This window comes from Sarcophilus harrisii, chromosome 6 (assembly GCF_902635505.1).
Source record: "Sarcophilus harrisii chromosome 6, mSarHar1.11, whole genome shotgun sequence".
NCBI classification, from domain to species: Eukaryota; Metazoa; Chordata; class Mammalia; order Dasyuromorphia; family Dasyuridae; genus Sarcophilus; species Sarcophilus harrisii.
In genome coordinates this window covers 842,035-859,395 of record NC_045431.1, presented here as the reverse complement: position 1 = coordinate 859,395, position 17,361 = coordinate 842,035, and the positions used below count along the sequence as shown (strand labels likewise).

General features: G+C 37.5%; 2 protein-coding genes across 9 annotated transcripts in view; both read right to left on the bottom strand.

Annotated features, from left to right (window-relative positions):
- The window catches only part of C6H4orf50 (chromosome 6 C4orf50 homolog), a 141,093-nt gene extending 132,611 nt beyond the window's left edge, over positions 1-8,482 (bottom strand). For 3 of the 4 annotated variants that reach the window (XM_031942704.1, XM_031942706.1, XM_031942707.1), the window contains exon 1: positions 784-7,992. In XM_031942704.1, coding sequence (XP_031798564.1) covers positions 784-1,067 — 284 coding nt within the window. In that variant the 5' untranslated portion in view covers positions 1,068-7,992. Of the gene's footprint in view, positions 1-783; positions 7,993-8,380 lie in introns of those variants that run through there. The other variant, XM_031942705.1, reaches the window with a different exon arrangement.
- Positions 7,991-17,361, bottom strand: part of JAKMIP1 (janus kinase and microtubule interacting protein 1) — a 209,735-nt gene continuing 200,364 nt past the window's right edge. For 3 of the 5 annotated variants that reach the window (XM_023506113.2, XM_031942708.1, XM_031942710.1), the window contains 2 exons: positions 11,662-11,706; positions 7,991-10,733 (listed from right to left, as the gene is read on the bottom strand). In XM_023506113.2, coding sequence (XP_023361881.2) covers positions 10,701-10,733; positions 11,662-11,706 — 78 coding nt within the window. In that variant the 3' untranslated portion in view covers positions 7,991-10,700. Of the gene's footprint in view, positions 10,734-11,661; positions 11,738-17,361 lie in introns of all 5 variants that reach the window. The other 2 variants (XM_031942709.1, XM_031942711.1) reach the window with 2 other exon arrangements.

The window sequence follows — 17,361 nt, the reverse complement described above, 5'->3', positions numbered from 1 at the left end:
TACCTCACGTGTTAGTTGTGAGGATCACATGAGATGCTATTTGTTTGCAAATTTTTCAGCCCATTCTTGGCCCACAGCAAGCACTGTCTAGATGTTTATTTTCTTCTCCTTCCCTTCCCCCTATCTGCTGCCCAAAGATGCCTCCAGTGAAGCAGGGGACATCATGGTATATTACAAAGGACACAGGATAAGAATCACATGGCCTTTCTTAGAGTCTCAGTTCTGCCGTGAACTCATTGCATGACTGTGAGTAAGGAATTTGGATCTCAATCCCCTTCTCTGCACAATGATAAAATTAGAGGATCTCTAACATTGATTTTCATTCTAACACTATGTTCTAACGTGCCTTACAACTCTTATAATCTACTTGCTATGTTCCCAAGTCCCTTCCAGCACTAATATTTTAGGGTCTAACATCTTTTCTGTCTCAGACATTCTATGCTCAACATCCCAAGGTCCCTCCCCAAGCTAATATTTCAGTCCTAAGGTTTGGTATTTTCAGTTTTGTCATTTAACATCCTATATTGCTCTGAAAGTCTGTGATCCTATCCATCCCAAGCATCTAGTGGTCACTGCAGAGCATGCCCATTTTGCATTTCTTCTTTCCCATGCATGGAAGTATTCATATCACCACCATTTCTCTATGTACCAGAAAATTAACCATCAGGCATAACCTTTGCATTCTATAATTTATACTAGGTAATATGTTTTTGAAGTTATAATACAAAAAAGCTGGTTTTTGGTTAAATTTCTAAAAAAACCAAATCAAAATAGCATATTTACCTATTTCTAAGCCGAGACTCTGATCTCACATGCTTCTCGACAGCTGTTCTCAACTTTTGTTCCGACGTTTCCAGTTGTTTTTTAAGACTTCCAGCATCTTCTTCACTGCTCTTTGCTCCTTCAGAAAGACCACTGTGTGCATTATCGGTATCCTCTGCATCCTGGAAGACCCAGGAAGTGTCGATTTTAACATTAAGATTCATAGTGTCAAATTTGTCTTCAGTTGGCGCTTTGACATGATAACAGAACTTTCTTTCCTTCCCTCCATGTGCTGAAGCATCCATCCCAGAAATAATTCTTAGGTCCAAACTCGGAGCAATATCCAGGAAATTGCCAACAAATTTGTTTCTCTTAAAGAGTGCTTGGTATCTCCTCCAAACTCTTAGTTCTTAGTTGACTCTTTGTTGACTGAAATAGCATGTTGAATATTTATGAGTGAACTTACGTTTCATTGAGCAAAAGCCATAAAATATGAATGAAGGCCTCTCCTTTTACAGCCCAATAGTTTACAGCAAAAGTCACTAAAAACAACAGGCAGAAGGAATAACCCTCTAGATTACAAACCAAATGGCCTAGTAGATACAGAAGGGGGGAAGCTAACATTCTTAGTTTATAAGATGTGGTTTTTTTTCATCTCTCAACAGAGAACAATAATATCCCATAGTTATGTAGAATTTTGTTGTTTGCAATACAAATGACAAAGCCCATTCATAGCATGAATTCATTATACTTTGTAACAAGAAAATCAGACTTTGGATTTATAAATGGCCCTTAAGTATTACAAGGGACTGTCCTCACAAGCCCTTTGAGGTAGGTATATTAGTCCCATTTTATAGATGAAGAAACTGAGACTGACAGGAAGTGACTGATTGCAAAATCATGTGCACTTTCCAATATACCACAATGCCTCTAAGTTCTAGGACTTCCTTCTCTGCTGAAACCAGTAAGTTCTCCACATTCTCCAAGATATGTTTTAAGAAGTTCATCCCCAATGAGAATGGCATCCCTTCACTTCCCTTTTGAGTTTGTATTCCCAGCTTCTGGCACATTGTGAATGTCTAATGAATTCATGGAGAATTAAGTGGTTCAATTGAACTATAGACAGAGCTAGAGAGAATCAAAACTTAACCGTGCTGCCCCTGAGAGGCAAGAGGTAAGATACTTTGATTTTGTTTCAAAGCATGGACAGGGAGGAGTTAAAGGGAAGCCATTCAAGCTTGTAGGGATTAGAAGTTAGAAGCATGCTGCCCTTGGTTTTTCATGACAAATATTTTTTCAACTGAGAGTGAGCATCCTCCCATGAGGCTGTTAGTGTAATTATTATCCCCATTTTATAGGCAGAGAAGTTGAGTGTCCATGTGGTTCAGTGACTTGGGCACTAATTTCTACTACTAAATGAAGTTGGGTCTTTAGGGGGAAAATCTCATAATTTTTCTTCTGATGAAATCAGAGCAAAAAGGCCTTTTATTAAGATATCTTAATTCCTTAGATCAAGGCTCCCCTTTGGGTGGAACAAATAGCCACTTCCTATTTGAAAAGATTTGGGAAACATGGGGCTCGGTAGCTATTCCCAAAATACCATAGATTGTTGTTCTACCTCTTATGACCTCTTTCCTATTGATCACAGAGTTAGAGATTTAGAGCAAGAAGGAATCCTAGTGGCTCTTAGTTTAACCCCTGGGTTTTATAGGTGAGAAAAATGGGATCCACAGAGAACAGAGAAAGAGGTTACTTATAATAGATCCTCTCTAGTATATCTTCAAATTCCCAAAATAACAAGGAAAAGAAGATGTGATTCACTGAAAGAATCTCCAGAAAGGCAGAATGTCATGTCGTGTCTAATTTAAGATTTGTCTCTTATAATTTGAACTTAGAAAGGGGCCAGGAAAAGTTAAGGTGCATCAAAAGGAGGCAAAAATAAAAAGTGAGGCTGCTAAAGTGCTGGAAAATAGAAATAGACATGCAATATTCTGGTTGCAGCTGCAATTAGAATATAGAAGATGGAGGCCATGCAACAGTACACTCATAGTGTCCCTGATCCCTAGAATATCATAAAAATCATGATGGGGACAAATTGAGAGGATTTCATAAACTCTGATACCATATGAGGTCAGCAGACCCATTCTTCCTTCAAGAATTCTTCCCACAGAATTCCAGGAAGCAGATAACACAAAACTTTACTAGTTAAAGTCCTAGAAGCTTGAAGGGTTATCTGAGAGCATTTGGGGCTTATATTATCATCTTCCTAGAGCCCAGAAGAACTTTCATCTACTTGTGTGGGTGTAATGGAAATGACTCTACTAATGCATTCCATTTTTATTCACATTACTTTTAAGCCCTAATGGGTTTTTGTTATTGCATCGGTGGCCCTTACATGGTCTGGTAATAGATAATATTGTACAGAAAAGGAGTTTGAGCTATGATTTGAATAAATGATTACACACAACATCAAATGTCAGAAAAAAGGCAAGAGGATCCACAGCCAATGTTCTCAATTTTCAGGGAACCAGTTGCTACATTTAGAATCAGACCATAGAATGTTAGATCTAGAAGAAAATGTCAAATATAAATTTCTAGACTGAGAAAGAGCCTTGGATGAGGCAAATGAGGCCAGAGAAGCGAGTTGCCCAAAGTCACAGAGCCAAATTTAGAACCTGGGTCCCTGATTCCACATGGAGTGGGGACTCAAGGATAGAAAGCTGAAAGCAGGGATGGGAATCTAAATGATCACCTATTGTTCTGTTAATGTCAGGGTTGGGAGTCTCATCTCTCTTCTCTTTTTAAGTTGGGGAAGGCTCAGGAGAAGAGCTCAAGAGAAAGTCAATGGATATGCCAGGGGAACAGAGTACGACATAAACAGCATTACATCTACCCGACAAACCTGCCCAGGGTTGGCCTCAGCTGTCAGTTTGGGATCTGGGTATCTATAAATGGCTTAGAACATCATTCTGAAAGGTGGAAATTTTCATATAAAAATCAACATGCAGAATTACACGACTTACCCATTTATATTCTTCACTGCACCCAAACCACATTGCTTGCTGTCCTCAAATGGGTCCTGAATACTTCTGCCTTCTCACCTGTGGTCACCACCCACATCCATTCTCCAGCATCCCACCCAGCTTTCAAAACCCAGCTCTAATAGCATTTCCCTCATGAATCTTCCCAATTACAACCAGAAAAGATCAATTTCTCTTCTTGTCTTTCTATTACATTATGAGACTTGATAAATTTTGTTAAAGTAAGGATTCCATTCATGTACGATTTGGACTAAGTGAGGTCATTTCCGATTCTCAAGTTTTGTGATTCTGCCACCCCCCTTTCCTGCTGAGGTTGTAAGCTACATAAATCCAGAAGCCCTCTCTTTTATTTATCTTTTTTCTCTCCCTTGGAACTTGGCATACAATGAATTGCAAACAGAAAGGGTTTATACAATGTTTGTCAAATACATGGATCAAAGACATCATTGATCAAGTCATGTCCTCCTTGTCTATATATAAACAATACATGGTTACACACATACCAAAACACTAATTACAGTACATTTTGTAGTTGTAATGAGTTAGAAAAAAGTAGGTGCTCCTCAACTGAGGAATGGCTACAGACATTGCACATAAATGTCATGAGATATTATTAAATCACCCCCCAAAATGACAAATAGAAACTTAGAAAATAACCAGGAAGTTATTTATATGAACTGATGCAGAATGAGGCAAGAAGAATAAGGGAAAAACAACAATAATATAAACAATGAGCGTGACTATGAAAGGGGAAAGAACAATGGTGAGATGAGAAAATGCTTCTATCTCTGATGTTTACTACATGGGTGACCCTGGCCAAGTGATGACCTCTCTGGGGCTCAATTTTCTAATGTTAAAAATGAGAGATTAGACCCAATTATATCTGAGGTCTTTTCCAGCTCTAGTTTGATGAACTATTATGTCTTTATTATGTAGGTGGGGGATTATTGGTGTGATAATAATTCATATATTGTCAGTCATGGTTTTGTGTAGTCTGGTTTTGCTAAGCTCTGTGTGTGTCTACATATACACACACATGCTTTCATTTTAAATTCTTTGTTTTAAGAGGTGTCTTGCTGAGTTAGGGAAAAGGAAGGGATAAATTCAGGAAACGAATGTGACAAAACAATAAATATGTAATAACAAAAAAAATAAAGAAACAGTCATGTCACCAACAGCAAAGAATTGAACATCATTTACTGCTTACTGGTTAAGGACCACTAGGCTCACTGCTAAAGGAAGACAGAGTGGGAATGGAGAATTGTGGGACATAATTTCAATTTAAAAAGGCACTCAAAGTATAATAGAAGGATAAACTATGAAGAATACAATTTCAATGAATACACATTTTGGCATTTCTGATATTGTCTAATATTTCTAGCGTCCACTTCTTTGCTAATTTGGCATTTCTTCAATTGCTCTGGTTCAATTATGTCATCTGAGCACGTGGGCTGCTGCATCCCTGAAAAGATGTCTTTGAAAACAGAAATGTGTATACATTGAACAAAATATGAGATTAAGAATTAAATAGGAATCGATTCACCTGGGGAAATATTTTAATAGATTAATATAAAGTGGTTTTCCTCATCTCTGTCTTTGTTTCCTACTTTATTTTGGATGTTTTCCTCTACAACACATCTTTGCCCCAACACTAGACTTATTTCTGACTATTTATCTTTTGGGGCAAGATAGATCAAGGCATATCTTCACTGAGTCTCCAACTCTGCCTGAGAAAATTAGGCTCCTTAACTTTTTTCAACAATATCATTACTCATATGTTTACAGTCTAAACTATAGAGGCAAACTTTGAGCTTGTCTCATAATACTTAATCATCAGGCACCTGGAGACACCTGTAGCAAGGTATCTTGTCAGGAAAACTCCAGACATTGCATACAACTTCTGATGTATCATGATAGATCATATTCTTGTCCTGTATTCTCAGCTCTTCAAATATCCCCTGAACATTCTATTCCTCAGGCTGAACATCCCCAATTCTGTTCCTTAACTGGGATTGTACTCTATACAAGAAGTTGTGTATAAAATTTGATTTGGGGAGAAAGAGGATTTATATTGTAATCAATACATTAAACTTATAGAAAGAATTCTAAGAGTAGCAAGTTAGGGAAATTCTATAATTCTAGTTTATCTGTTTAGCAAAGCATGTTATAAAGTCTCTCGTACTAAAGTGGAGAGACATGGGGAAGAAGACAGTATATTTGTATGACTTTGGAACACATTAAATAGCCATAATCATAGAGAAATTGTTAATGGTTCGATGAAAACTTATTAGAAAAGCTTTAGTACCAAGATTCATGGATCTACCTCTGGATTTATAAGGCTTAATGTGACTTGGATAAAACCTAGATGACTTTTTAAAAGTGAACTTCACAAGTTTAAGATATGACAGATGTGGCTGGATAGCAGTACATATGCAAAAACGAATCTCAGAGATCTTCACTTACTGTAAACTCAATGTGAGCCATCAGTGAAAAATAGCAGTCAGAACCAGACCTAGGCAACCTCAGGCTTCTTTAAGAAAAGTATAATATCTAGAAAAAAGAAATTGATGATCCCATTGTATTCTTCCCCATATGGATAACCAGAAAATTATTCTAATTTCCTACAAAAGGTTAAAAGGTCCTAGAAAGCACTCTTGTTTTTATGAATAGGTTTTTTGTTTGTTTGTTTGTGATGTTAAAGAGAAGAGATGATATGATACAAAAACACATGGATGAGAATTCAGAATGGGTTGAGATCCGCATTACTGGAGAGAATGCCATATCAAAAAGAATACAAATTTTTTTAAAAAAATATTTAAGCATAAACATCACATATTCATGGTCAAAATTATTTGGAATTAGGAGAATTTATGTGGGGGATCAGATCCTGCACCTGTGATTTCACTGATATCCACTCCTCTGGGACAAGGAAACTTCCTTTGCTAATTCAGGTTGGCATTGTCTTACAATTTATGGACTTAGAGAATTGCCTAGATTACCTAAAGGTTAAATGCCTTGACTTTACCCAGAATCACACAGCCCATATAGGCCAGAAGGAACAGTCTGGGCCCAGAGGCCACCTTCCTACCTCCTGTGCTCAACATGCCTATGTAAATACTCATAATTTTCAAATCACTTTGTGATGGAATCTCAGATCTGAAAGAGACCTTAGAGTTCAATTAAAAACCCTGATTTTTCAGGGGAGGAAAGTCTAACCCAAAGGAGGGAATTCAGGTGCCCCAAATTCACCAGTTATTAGCACCACAATGACCATTACATCCCAGATCTCTCCTTCTAGTCCATTGTTTTTTCTGCACCACTGTACAATTTCCTCAGGAAAAAAAAAGAAAAATATGCACCTTTAATTTGCTAAGAAATCATCAAAAATAACATTAATAATTTATATACTTATAAATATAACATATTAGCCACTAAGTAATAATGCCAATTGATAAAATCTCTAAAACATAACAGCACCAGTTTCTCTTGTCTCTTTTTCACTGCTTTTTCTCCCCATGACAAGACATGAAATTTCTTACAGCTAGCTCACTTAAGATACTACAGTATCTGCATATGCTGAAGGTCAGGTTTTGTACTCTGTAGGGATGGAGGACAAGGAACACTCTCCAGATGGCTAATCACATCGAGAGTTGAGAGCAGAAATTTTTCATGCAAAGGGAGAATTGACCCAATGTGAGCTCAGGACGCTGGACTTTCATTCCACACCCCAAACGGAATTAAGCAATTCTGGCTAATTTACCAAAGGTCTCAGATTGCAAGGAAGCTTCTAGTTGCCCTAGAAAACCTAAGTTCATGAAAAAAAGTTCAAGTGGAGCTTCTGGCAGTATGCATTATTTATTTTAGTAAAGATGTGAACATATGCACAAAGATATAAAATGAAGCTTTCAATATATGCATTGCTTCCCCTACTTAAGTGCTCCTCTGGAAAACCTAAAGAGTAAAGTACAGATTGCTTAGCAGGGCCTGTAAGGCTCTCCCTAACCTGGCCCTAGTTTGTCTCTGCAACCTGACAACCTCTCCCCCTCTCCTTTGCTGTTTTGTATATACCAGCTTCTCTAGACATAGCGGTTGTCTACTCTCTGTTCCCACTACTACATACATATACACATATATGTGTGTATGTGTGCCTGCATACACATATATACACATACACTATATATGTCTCTCTATGTATATTTAAATATATAGTGTATGTGTATATATGTATGTATGCATAACAGCAAGAGCAAAGTGCCATGCGAGCTGATATTTAGGAGCAAGTTCCAAGAGGAGTGGGAGGACATCTTACCTAAACCCAGCATCTTCACCCAGTACAAGTACAATGTGTCACCTGCCATGGGCACACTTAAATGCTTAATGAGTGAATGGTGAATAATGAGAAAGAAAAAAATGGGTCAGGAGAGTAGAGACCAGTCATTAAGGCCATGAAATCCAAGGGTTCAGATGATCCAATAAACTGTAGAGAATGGTCACTTATGCCTTTAAAAAACAAGACTAAACTTGCATGCCTTAAGCCCACTTATTATTAGGAAGAACAAAAAAGGATGGTTACAAACCTGCTTCCTGTTTCCTGCTTTTTTTCCCCAGGAGGTCATCATGCACCCTGATAGTGCCCATATGATGTTGAGATATTAGGGAAAATCAGTTTCTGATACAATAATTGTGCTTTTTTTTTCCTTCCCTAAGGTTTACAGACAGAGTTTGACTCAATAAAGCCCTTTTGATCCCTCAGCTTCTGAAATACACAATCAAAGTTTATTTTCACTCACTGCTTTTCCCAGTATGTCCTTCAGGCGTCCTGGGTGTGATTTTCCAACAAAGACATTGGTTTCCCTCAGTTTTCCCACTGAGGTCTGTGATTAAAAAGTGCACTTATGTTGGAATTTCTGTATGTTTGTATATTTATGTATGTGTGACCCCTAGTTTCGTGAATAATCATTTACTTTGAAACCACTAAAATATTTTATTGCCTAGGCTTGTTTCAACCCTCTCCTACACGGATACTGTTGATGTTTCTGTGAGGCTGAATGATAAGTTTTCAATAATTGTTGGGATTTTCTTTCCTTGACTCGTTAGGGTACAAATATTGGCTTCCTGACATCTTCCATAAAGCTGTTTTTCATAGGAGGTCACATCCTTTACCTCTGAAGATTTCTGCATTGTTTTCTCCCTTATGATCAAAACCTTCCAACATCACTAGTTTTTTGCCTTGATTTTTTTTGGTCTTTTTTTCCCCCAAGCGCTTAAAGGATTGAGGATACCATCTTGTGTTCTTCCACCATCATCTTTTATAGAAGAGAAAGCTGAAGCCCAGAAAGGTGAAGTGATGTGCCCAATATCACACAAAACAGAGTCAAGGTTCAAAAAGTGGCTGATGATCATCAGAGACTGTTCCCTGAATTTGCTAACATCTGACTCTTTCCTATCTCTTCGCTTGGAAAATGTTTCTTTGTCTCATGTGTTCTCATTGCTATGGCTGCCTTTCCCACCCTCACCAATAGTGTTAGAAGAAAAATCTTCTCTGAGAATGCTTTCTTGCACTCATCCTTTTCTACCTTCTCACATCCATCCACAACACAATCCTTCTTCTGAAGCTTCTGACTACTTTAAGACATTCAGATTCATTCGTGGTATGTCTCTGGGCTACTTTCTAACCTTTAGCAAGCAACATGAGACATAATTTCTCAATATTTATGATCTATTTCATCTGAGTCCCTAAGTGTGTTCTTTAAAGTTTTGTCCTTGTCCTTCTCATCTCTTTTCTTTCTACATTTGACACAGTGTATATATATCATATCCACACTACTGGATTGTAAGTTCCTTGAGGACAGGGATGGTTTCATTTTTCATGCTTGAATATCCATTGCTTGATTAATAGATATTTTATTGATTTGAGTTTATTTATGATAGAGTGAATTGTACTGAAGACAGAAGGCTGTTTTTTGTCATAAACATTTAGTTAAATTTTTAATCCTTTGCTTGATCTCCTCACTTGACCTTTTATTCTTTAGCTCAACCTCTGATGCAACTCTTCCCCCCCTCCCCTTCAAATCTACTTTGAATCTTGAAGGAGGCATAGATGTAATAGAAAAATATTACATATTATCTCCCTTCCACCTCCTCCATCTATCACAATGCTCCAGTGTTGCTTTTTTCAACATTTTCCCTGGCTCTAAAGAGACTGTCCCTTGCATCACTGACATAGCCTTTGCATAGTCATGGTAAACTCTGATTGAAAATGACATCTGGAGGTCCCTGCAACCAGTTGCTCCCCAAAAGCATCATAAACCAACCTGTTTACCACCCTCTCTGTTTCTACCAGAGTTTTGACTTGGCTTTCCCAGGAACTAGATCCAGAGGCACCTGCGTGATTGAAAATTTGTTAATTGGGGGGTCTCAAATGTAATTTTCATTTTTGGAGTCCTCTTCAAAGAATTCCTCTAGACTTCATTGTTAACAATTAGCTAGTCATTGATAAATATATACAGATTTCAGAGAGTTTGTGTCCAGTGGTGAAACTGCAGAGCACATTGGTGGAAGCATGCAGGGTGGAGACCAATAATGCAGGGACTTCTCTTGGTAGACCGTTTCTCATTCCCTTCATCCCTTGTAATTGCACTTAAGTTTTCTTTATTCAGTTCATTTTTTATGTTGATGAAGGGTGACATATGACGTAGTCTGGTATAAAAATGCTGCTTATCATTATAAAATCCCCACTTGCAATGTCCATCTTACAGTTTGAAAGGCGGCATGTACAGTTTCATCACCAAAATTCGTCACTTTAAAGCTGTGTCCAGTCGACATTCATTCACTGCTTGAAGGGGTTGACGCTGAAGGGCTTTGTCTTTGGATGAGGGGGCTGAGCTGCAGTAACACTTAGGCGTTCGCTCCATAAGCTCTTTTTCGATCCTGTGCAAAACGGAGAACAATGTTGATTTCACGTAACAAACCCGGGATAGCAAACGTGAATTGGATTCATTTGTGATATTAAATGGCAGGAATGGTAAAAGCATGCTGTAGCTACTAGTGGCCATAGTAGAAATGGAGAGGCATTTAGCACATTAAAGTCACTTTGAAGGAATATAAAGGACGTCATCAGAGAAATATATGAGCAATATATGAATCTTCAAACATAGCAAGAATGACTGTAAACTGATGAAAAACCTTCATGTTCCATTGGCACCCACACATTAGAAAGATATTTAGAACAAAGCGTCCTATGTCCAATTATGATAGGACATGACCAGAAGCTCCATATGATGGACAATCAGAATGGGCTAAGATCTGCACTATTGAAGCTCACAGATCCATAGAAATATCAAATGAAACAAATGATAGAAACAAGTTGGCATTTTATAATTTTCCAAAGTGTTTTCTCCTTCAATATCGTGCTATTATGCCTATTTGCAGATGAGAAAATTAAGACACAAAAGAAGGACTTGTTTCAGGTCATACAGCTAAGAAAATGAAATTCCTACTGCAACTAGGAAAAAGAATATTATTTTCTTTCTATGGACCTAGATTTACTATTGTGACAAAGAAAATAATACACTTGACCAAAGATGTCAAATTTTAATATTGAAAAGCATATTACATATACCAGGCTAACAATTTTTTTTTGTTATAAATGACCTTTTGACCATTCTATTCCAAATGGAGAAATTCCCCATCCATCTTGGGAAATATCTACGCCACATTTTCATAGGCACCTATAATTTCACTTTACATAATACTGTCAGCTTTTTAATAATTGTAAAATGAATAGAAATAGCCAAGCACAAAATGCTTTTTAAAGACCTTTAAAAAAGACTTTCCACAAATAGAAGAGGATACCAACCCGATTTCTTGGCTCACTGGAGTCATCAAGGCCACAGAATGAATGCTAGAGAGAAAAACAAAAAAAGGAACAAAAACTATAAAATAAGATCAAAAGAAAATGAGAGAAAAAAAAGAAAAGAAAAATGTAAGAGATGTAACATGGATTTCAATGAGTCATCATACAAAATTTGTGACAATATAAGATTTGTGACATTGAAATTGATTTGCACAAAGAGAAAAGAGCTTGTTCTTCAGATCTCATCTCACAAATCAATGAGCATTTGTAAGATATGTGCTATGTGCCAGACAATCTTATAAACGAAACAGACTGAACATATATAATCACAAAATTATTAATAATAATTATGACATCAATCATATTTTAATTAAAAAAATAATGCTTTAAGGTTTACAAAGTTTCATCACAGCAGACCTAAAAATAAGGTCTTTTGTAGGAGGGGATGGGTTTGTTTATACTAGAATGAGTCCACAAGTGTAGGAAAAGTCCAGAAAAGAAATTTCATTCTGCAGTAGCTTAGCACCTCCTCTGAAACTTAAAGAAAGTATCCCTGGAAAAACTTTTTTTTGAATGAATCTAAGGATTGATGAGTTCCTCAGAGTAACCTAGTAATAACTAGTGAGTTTTAGGTTAAGATTGGACCCAAGTCTCCTAAAATTTAGCTTCCCCCCAATAATATTCTATAAGTTAATAAGTGTCTGTTTCAGTCAAGAATTCAGATTATCCAAAAGCTTTCCAGTAGACTATGCAAGCCAAATATAATTTTTAATAGACTACCCTAGAACACGAGGGCACTACACAATGCAGAGATACCACTGCAATGTATGTATCACAGGAATTAAAATTAGGGTTTCTTTCACTTTAACTGGGCATAAAGTTTTAATCACAATGCTCAAATAGAAGTCATATTTCCTTCTAAGATATTAAGAGATTCAGACAACATAAATATTAGCTCACCAAAGACATGCTTCCTGATATCATCATCTACTTATTTTTCATTTTGTCAACTTACACTCATTTTGCACCTACTGTGAGCAGAGCACTGTATTAGGTGCATGGAGGAATAAAAAGGTAAGATAAGAATGTGTATTCTCATGAGATTTATCGTCTAGGATGAGCAGATTGAGTACGAACACACAGATAACGATTGCACTAAAGATCTATAAAGTAATTCTTTGAGGTCCAAGGGGGAAGACTGAGACATAAAATATGGTTTCAAAAAGTAGATATTATTGAGTTTGTCTTCACAATATTATCAAAAATTAGAGAAAAAAAGAAAGAGGGAATATTATACTCATGTGAGAGATTAAAAACCCAAACTAGGAGGCAATGTCTATTTGAAGGGCAAAGAAGAATCTACTTTGGCTGAAACCTCAAGATGTGAAAGGTAATGCTGGAAATGTAGAAAAGAGCCAGCCTATGGAGGGAATCGACTATTAGACCAGAGAGCTCAGATCTGATCCCCAAAGCAACAGGAAAATACTCAGGATTTTTGAGAGAAGAAGTGGTGAGACCTTTTCTGTAAATCTGAAAGACTTTTAAACCTAAGATTAGTTTAGCATTGTATGAAGGGTAGAATGGGAAGGGAAGCTATTAGAGGCAGGGATTATCTATTGAAATAATTCTGGGTAAATAATGATGTGACTTCAAATTACAAGTCAGCCTTGTATCAGAAGAACAATGACTTTTAAGTCAGTCTCTGGATTCAAACCCTTACTTTGATGTTCATTACCTGGGTCATGTTGGCCAAGTCACTGAACCTCCTAGGATATCCTATCATCTATAAAATGAAGAGCAAGTTGGCCAAGGTGGCCTGCGAGGTCCCTTCTGCCTCTATACTAATGATCCTAGTATCTTAGGATAGTAATGGGGGGGGGGGGCTAGAGTCTAGGAGAAAGGCACGATATCCCACTGGAACTGAATATGCAGTAGTATCCAACAAATGCCATTAACTGGAACATAAGGTGCTTTCTGTAGCTCAAGATATAGATGAATGAGTCCACCATTCCCAAGTTACATATATCAGAATCTTTTAGAACGGTTAAAAGAAATGTCCAAGATCACAAAATAAGTCTGACACTAGAGCCGGTGACACAGACAGGATCCTAGGACCGAAGCCTTTTTGTTCACCATCATATTCTCTCTCTCTTATGACTTTCTTGAGCTCTAGTCTGCCTAAATTAGAAGGTTTTACAAAGAAGTTCAAAGCACAAGATGATGGAGGAGTTTGATTATTCCTGAGTCCATCATCACAGAACTGGGGTACAGAGTAAAGATGGGAAGTTCAGGAGGGAAGAGGGAGCTTCCCTCTAAATAATATCATTTTCACAGCTAGAATTTATGTAAACTTTCACATTATCAAAGCACTTGACATTAATTTCATTTGATAATCACAACCTTGCAAATACCATTATGATCAATATTTTACACATAAGGAAAATGAGGCCGAGAGTAAGACTTGCCCAGCTCACATAGTTAAGAAGAGTTTGGAGTGGGAATAGAAATCAAGGTTTTCTCTTTACAGATTCAGGCCCATCTTCTTGCCTAAAACAAAGCTGAACGCCTTTGAATCAGGGCTGCCCCCCACAGAGCAAGATCTTCCTTATTATATAAAACCTAGAAAAAATTGGAAAGAGCTGAGATCCTTTGGGCATGTCAGTCCTGCCAACACAGGCCTGGTTTACTCAGAGATTGCTATGAATCCATGCTCATTTTGGAGAGGCAGTTCGTATGTCAAGAGCAATAGCACCTCACCCTCAAAAAAGTGTTATCAGTGAAAATTGATATTGCAGGAGTCACAGATGTCTGTCTCTGTAGGCCTGGGTAGACACGTCAGCCGGGAGGAAACCTCATCCTTTCACTTCCACCCTCCTTCCTGGAAACCTTCCCCTTGCTCCTCCAATCTGAGCCCTTTATTTTGACATTCAGCCAAATCTGCAACTGGCCAACATCACCTGCCTGAAATTAAAAGTAAGTGATTTCTATCAGCTGCTAGAAGCCTCTGTTACAAGATCAGACTCAGACACAGGAGAGGCAATGAGAAAAATAGATGATGCTCACATGAAGAGGGACTTGGCGTTTATCAAATATTTTACAAATGTGCTGTCATTTGAATATCCCAACAATTCTGGAGAAGGGAGCTATGATTATACCCATTTTACAAATGAGTAATTTGGGGATCAGAGGGATGGATTTATTTGCCCATGATCATATATGGCTAGTAAGTTCCAGGGTCAGGATTTCTTTAATCTGACAACATTACTCTACCCACTTAAGCCATGATAGCTCTCATTCCTGCCAAATGAGAAAACAGAGGTTCATAGAGGTGGAGTCTTTTGCTCATGGCCACACAACTAGTGTTGGGATTTGAAGTCAAGTCTGATTATCTTTGAGACCAACACACTGTCCACTTGATCCAGGTACCTCTTCATTCTGTTTTCCTTACTTGACTAAACATCCAAATGACTATATTTTCTTTGAAATAGGAGAATGCAATGGACTTTGAGTCAAAGGATTTGAATTCAAGTCACGCATCTTTGACTTAATAGCTATGTGACTTTGGACAAGTTACTTCATCTTTCATGCCTCAGTTTCCTCCTTTGTAATATGGGAATAAAAAATATTCACACTAATTATCTCACAGTAAATATGAAAGTGCTGTCTTGTTATTATTATTATTGTTGTTGTTTATTATAGTAAATAATGATATTTATTATTATTGTTGTTATTAGAGTTCAATACACTATCAAGTGTATTGCTACAGCATAATAAGGGACATCTAGTTTCATTTAGTTTCTACTGCTTTACAAAAATTCTTTGATCACAAACTTTATATAGACATTGAAATGATTATTAATTAGACAAGGATTTTGAGGAAAGGGGAAGTTGGCTTTAGTGTCAGCACTCCTGTGCCTTCGCTGTTCTATCTACTTTATTTTTAGTAAGATATTATAAATCACATTTTCTGAATGGGCTGGCCATGTTGGCAAAGGAGAATTTCCATTTTAATTTTGGAAATATTTTAACTATGAAAACTGGGAGGCTGTTGGCAGGCAAGCTGGAATCGAGGTAGTATGAGATAAGAGAAAGGTAATGTGGGGCCATATTACAAAGGGGCTTGAATGCCAAGATAAGGAGCTAATATTAGACTTATTTAATAAGGAAGAAGGAGCGAACTCAGAGGCCTAAAGCTAGAGGTGTCAAACTCCCCATCAAAACAAATTAAATGCCATTTAGGAAATGTTTAACGAAATAGATAAAAATATGATGCAGATAATGTTAATTTCTGGTTTTCTAAGTATATGTAGGTGCAGGGATCCATTTCCATTTGAAGGTGACAGGACTGCCCAAGATCTTCCAGCCAACAAAGGAGATCCTTTGCCAAGACAAATAAATGGTTTGTTGATAAAAAAAAAAAACAATGCCAATAGTTGCAGCTTTCTGTATGGCTCTATTCAAATTCTTACTGCAGACATCTACTAGCTTCTAGACCAGTCCCCATTGTTTAAAAAGAGGTTATTATCTGACTCCAAACTTCCTCTTTACCTCAAACCCTGACCTCATCATTGGGTAATTCAGTATTTACACTAATGTCCTTTCAAACATTTAATCACGACGTTCAGAATTTCTTCAATGCCTGTGACATCCCCACACGTCCTCAGTCATCGCTGTGCAATTGCTCTGTCTTATGACCTCCCATCTTTCTAGCCCATCCTCTGTGTCATTCATTCTTCATGTTTATCTGAAAACCTAGTTCTTTCACCCTTCCATCTTCTCCCAATCCATCCTCCCTACTTCGGTTTGACCTTAACTCTACCTTATTGTAGCTTTCAGAACTCTTGTCTAAACTCAACCCCCTTGGCTCTTCTTGTTCCTTTCCCTGTCAGTCCCTATCTTTCTCCCTTCCTGGAAGAATTTTAAATACAGTGCAAAGGAGAATTTTTCTCTTCCACTCATCAGTCTCATAGACCGACATAGCTGCTGTAGCTTCTCGGAACTCCCCTGTATCTTTGGGCATGCTGATTTTTGGTCCAGTCTTTCAGATTAAAAATCTCAGGGTCATTTCTGACTCTTTCTAGTCTGACAGATATTCTGCTGATCGATCAGTAGCTGAGGTTTGTTGATGTAATCTCCTTTAAAAAATTTAAGATTAAGTCTCCCAATTTGACCAGGCTAAAATGCAGTGGCTACAAATCCTGAATCCAAAGCCACTGAGATTGCCATGAGAGCCAATATGCTCTTTCCAACTTAAGCAAATTTGTCCCTCCTTGGGCAAACAGGAGGGACCACTGCTACCATGACTATCTCTTGAGACCTCACCATATCAATTCTTCATTTAGGTACCAACATCCCAGCAGCATAGTCCATTGTAATTTGGAATTCTGGAGCCCAGGAGCTCCAGCGGGTTCAGTCTCCTCATAGTTGGAATCAGAAACATGCACCATAAGCCAACTTTGACCACATCTGTCTTTTCTCTAGTCACAATGCAGCCACCACAGGGCTTTTCTGTAGATTACAGTAAAGATGATCTAATTAATCTCTTTGCTTCTATTTTTAACTCTGATATATGACTTATTTTTCTTGACTCCATCTTGGGTTTTCTTGACAAAGATCTTGGAGTGCTTTGCTATTTCTTTCTCTGGTTCATTTTACAGATGAGGTAACTGAGGCAAACAGAGTTAAGTGATTTGCCCAGGTCAC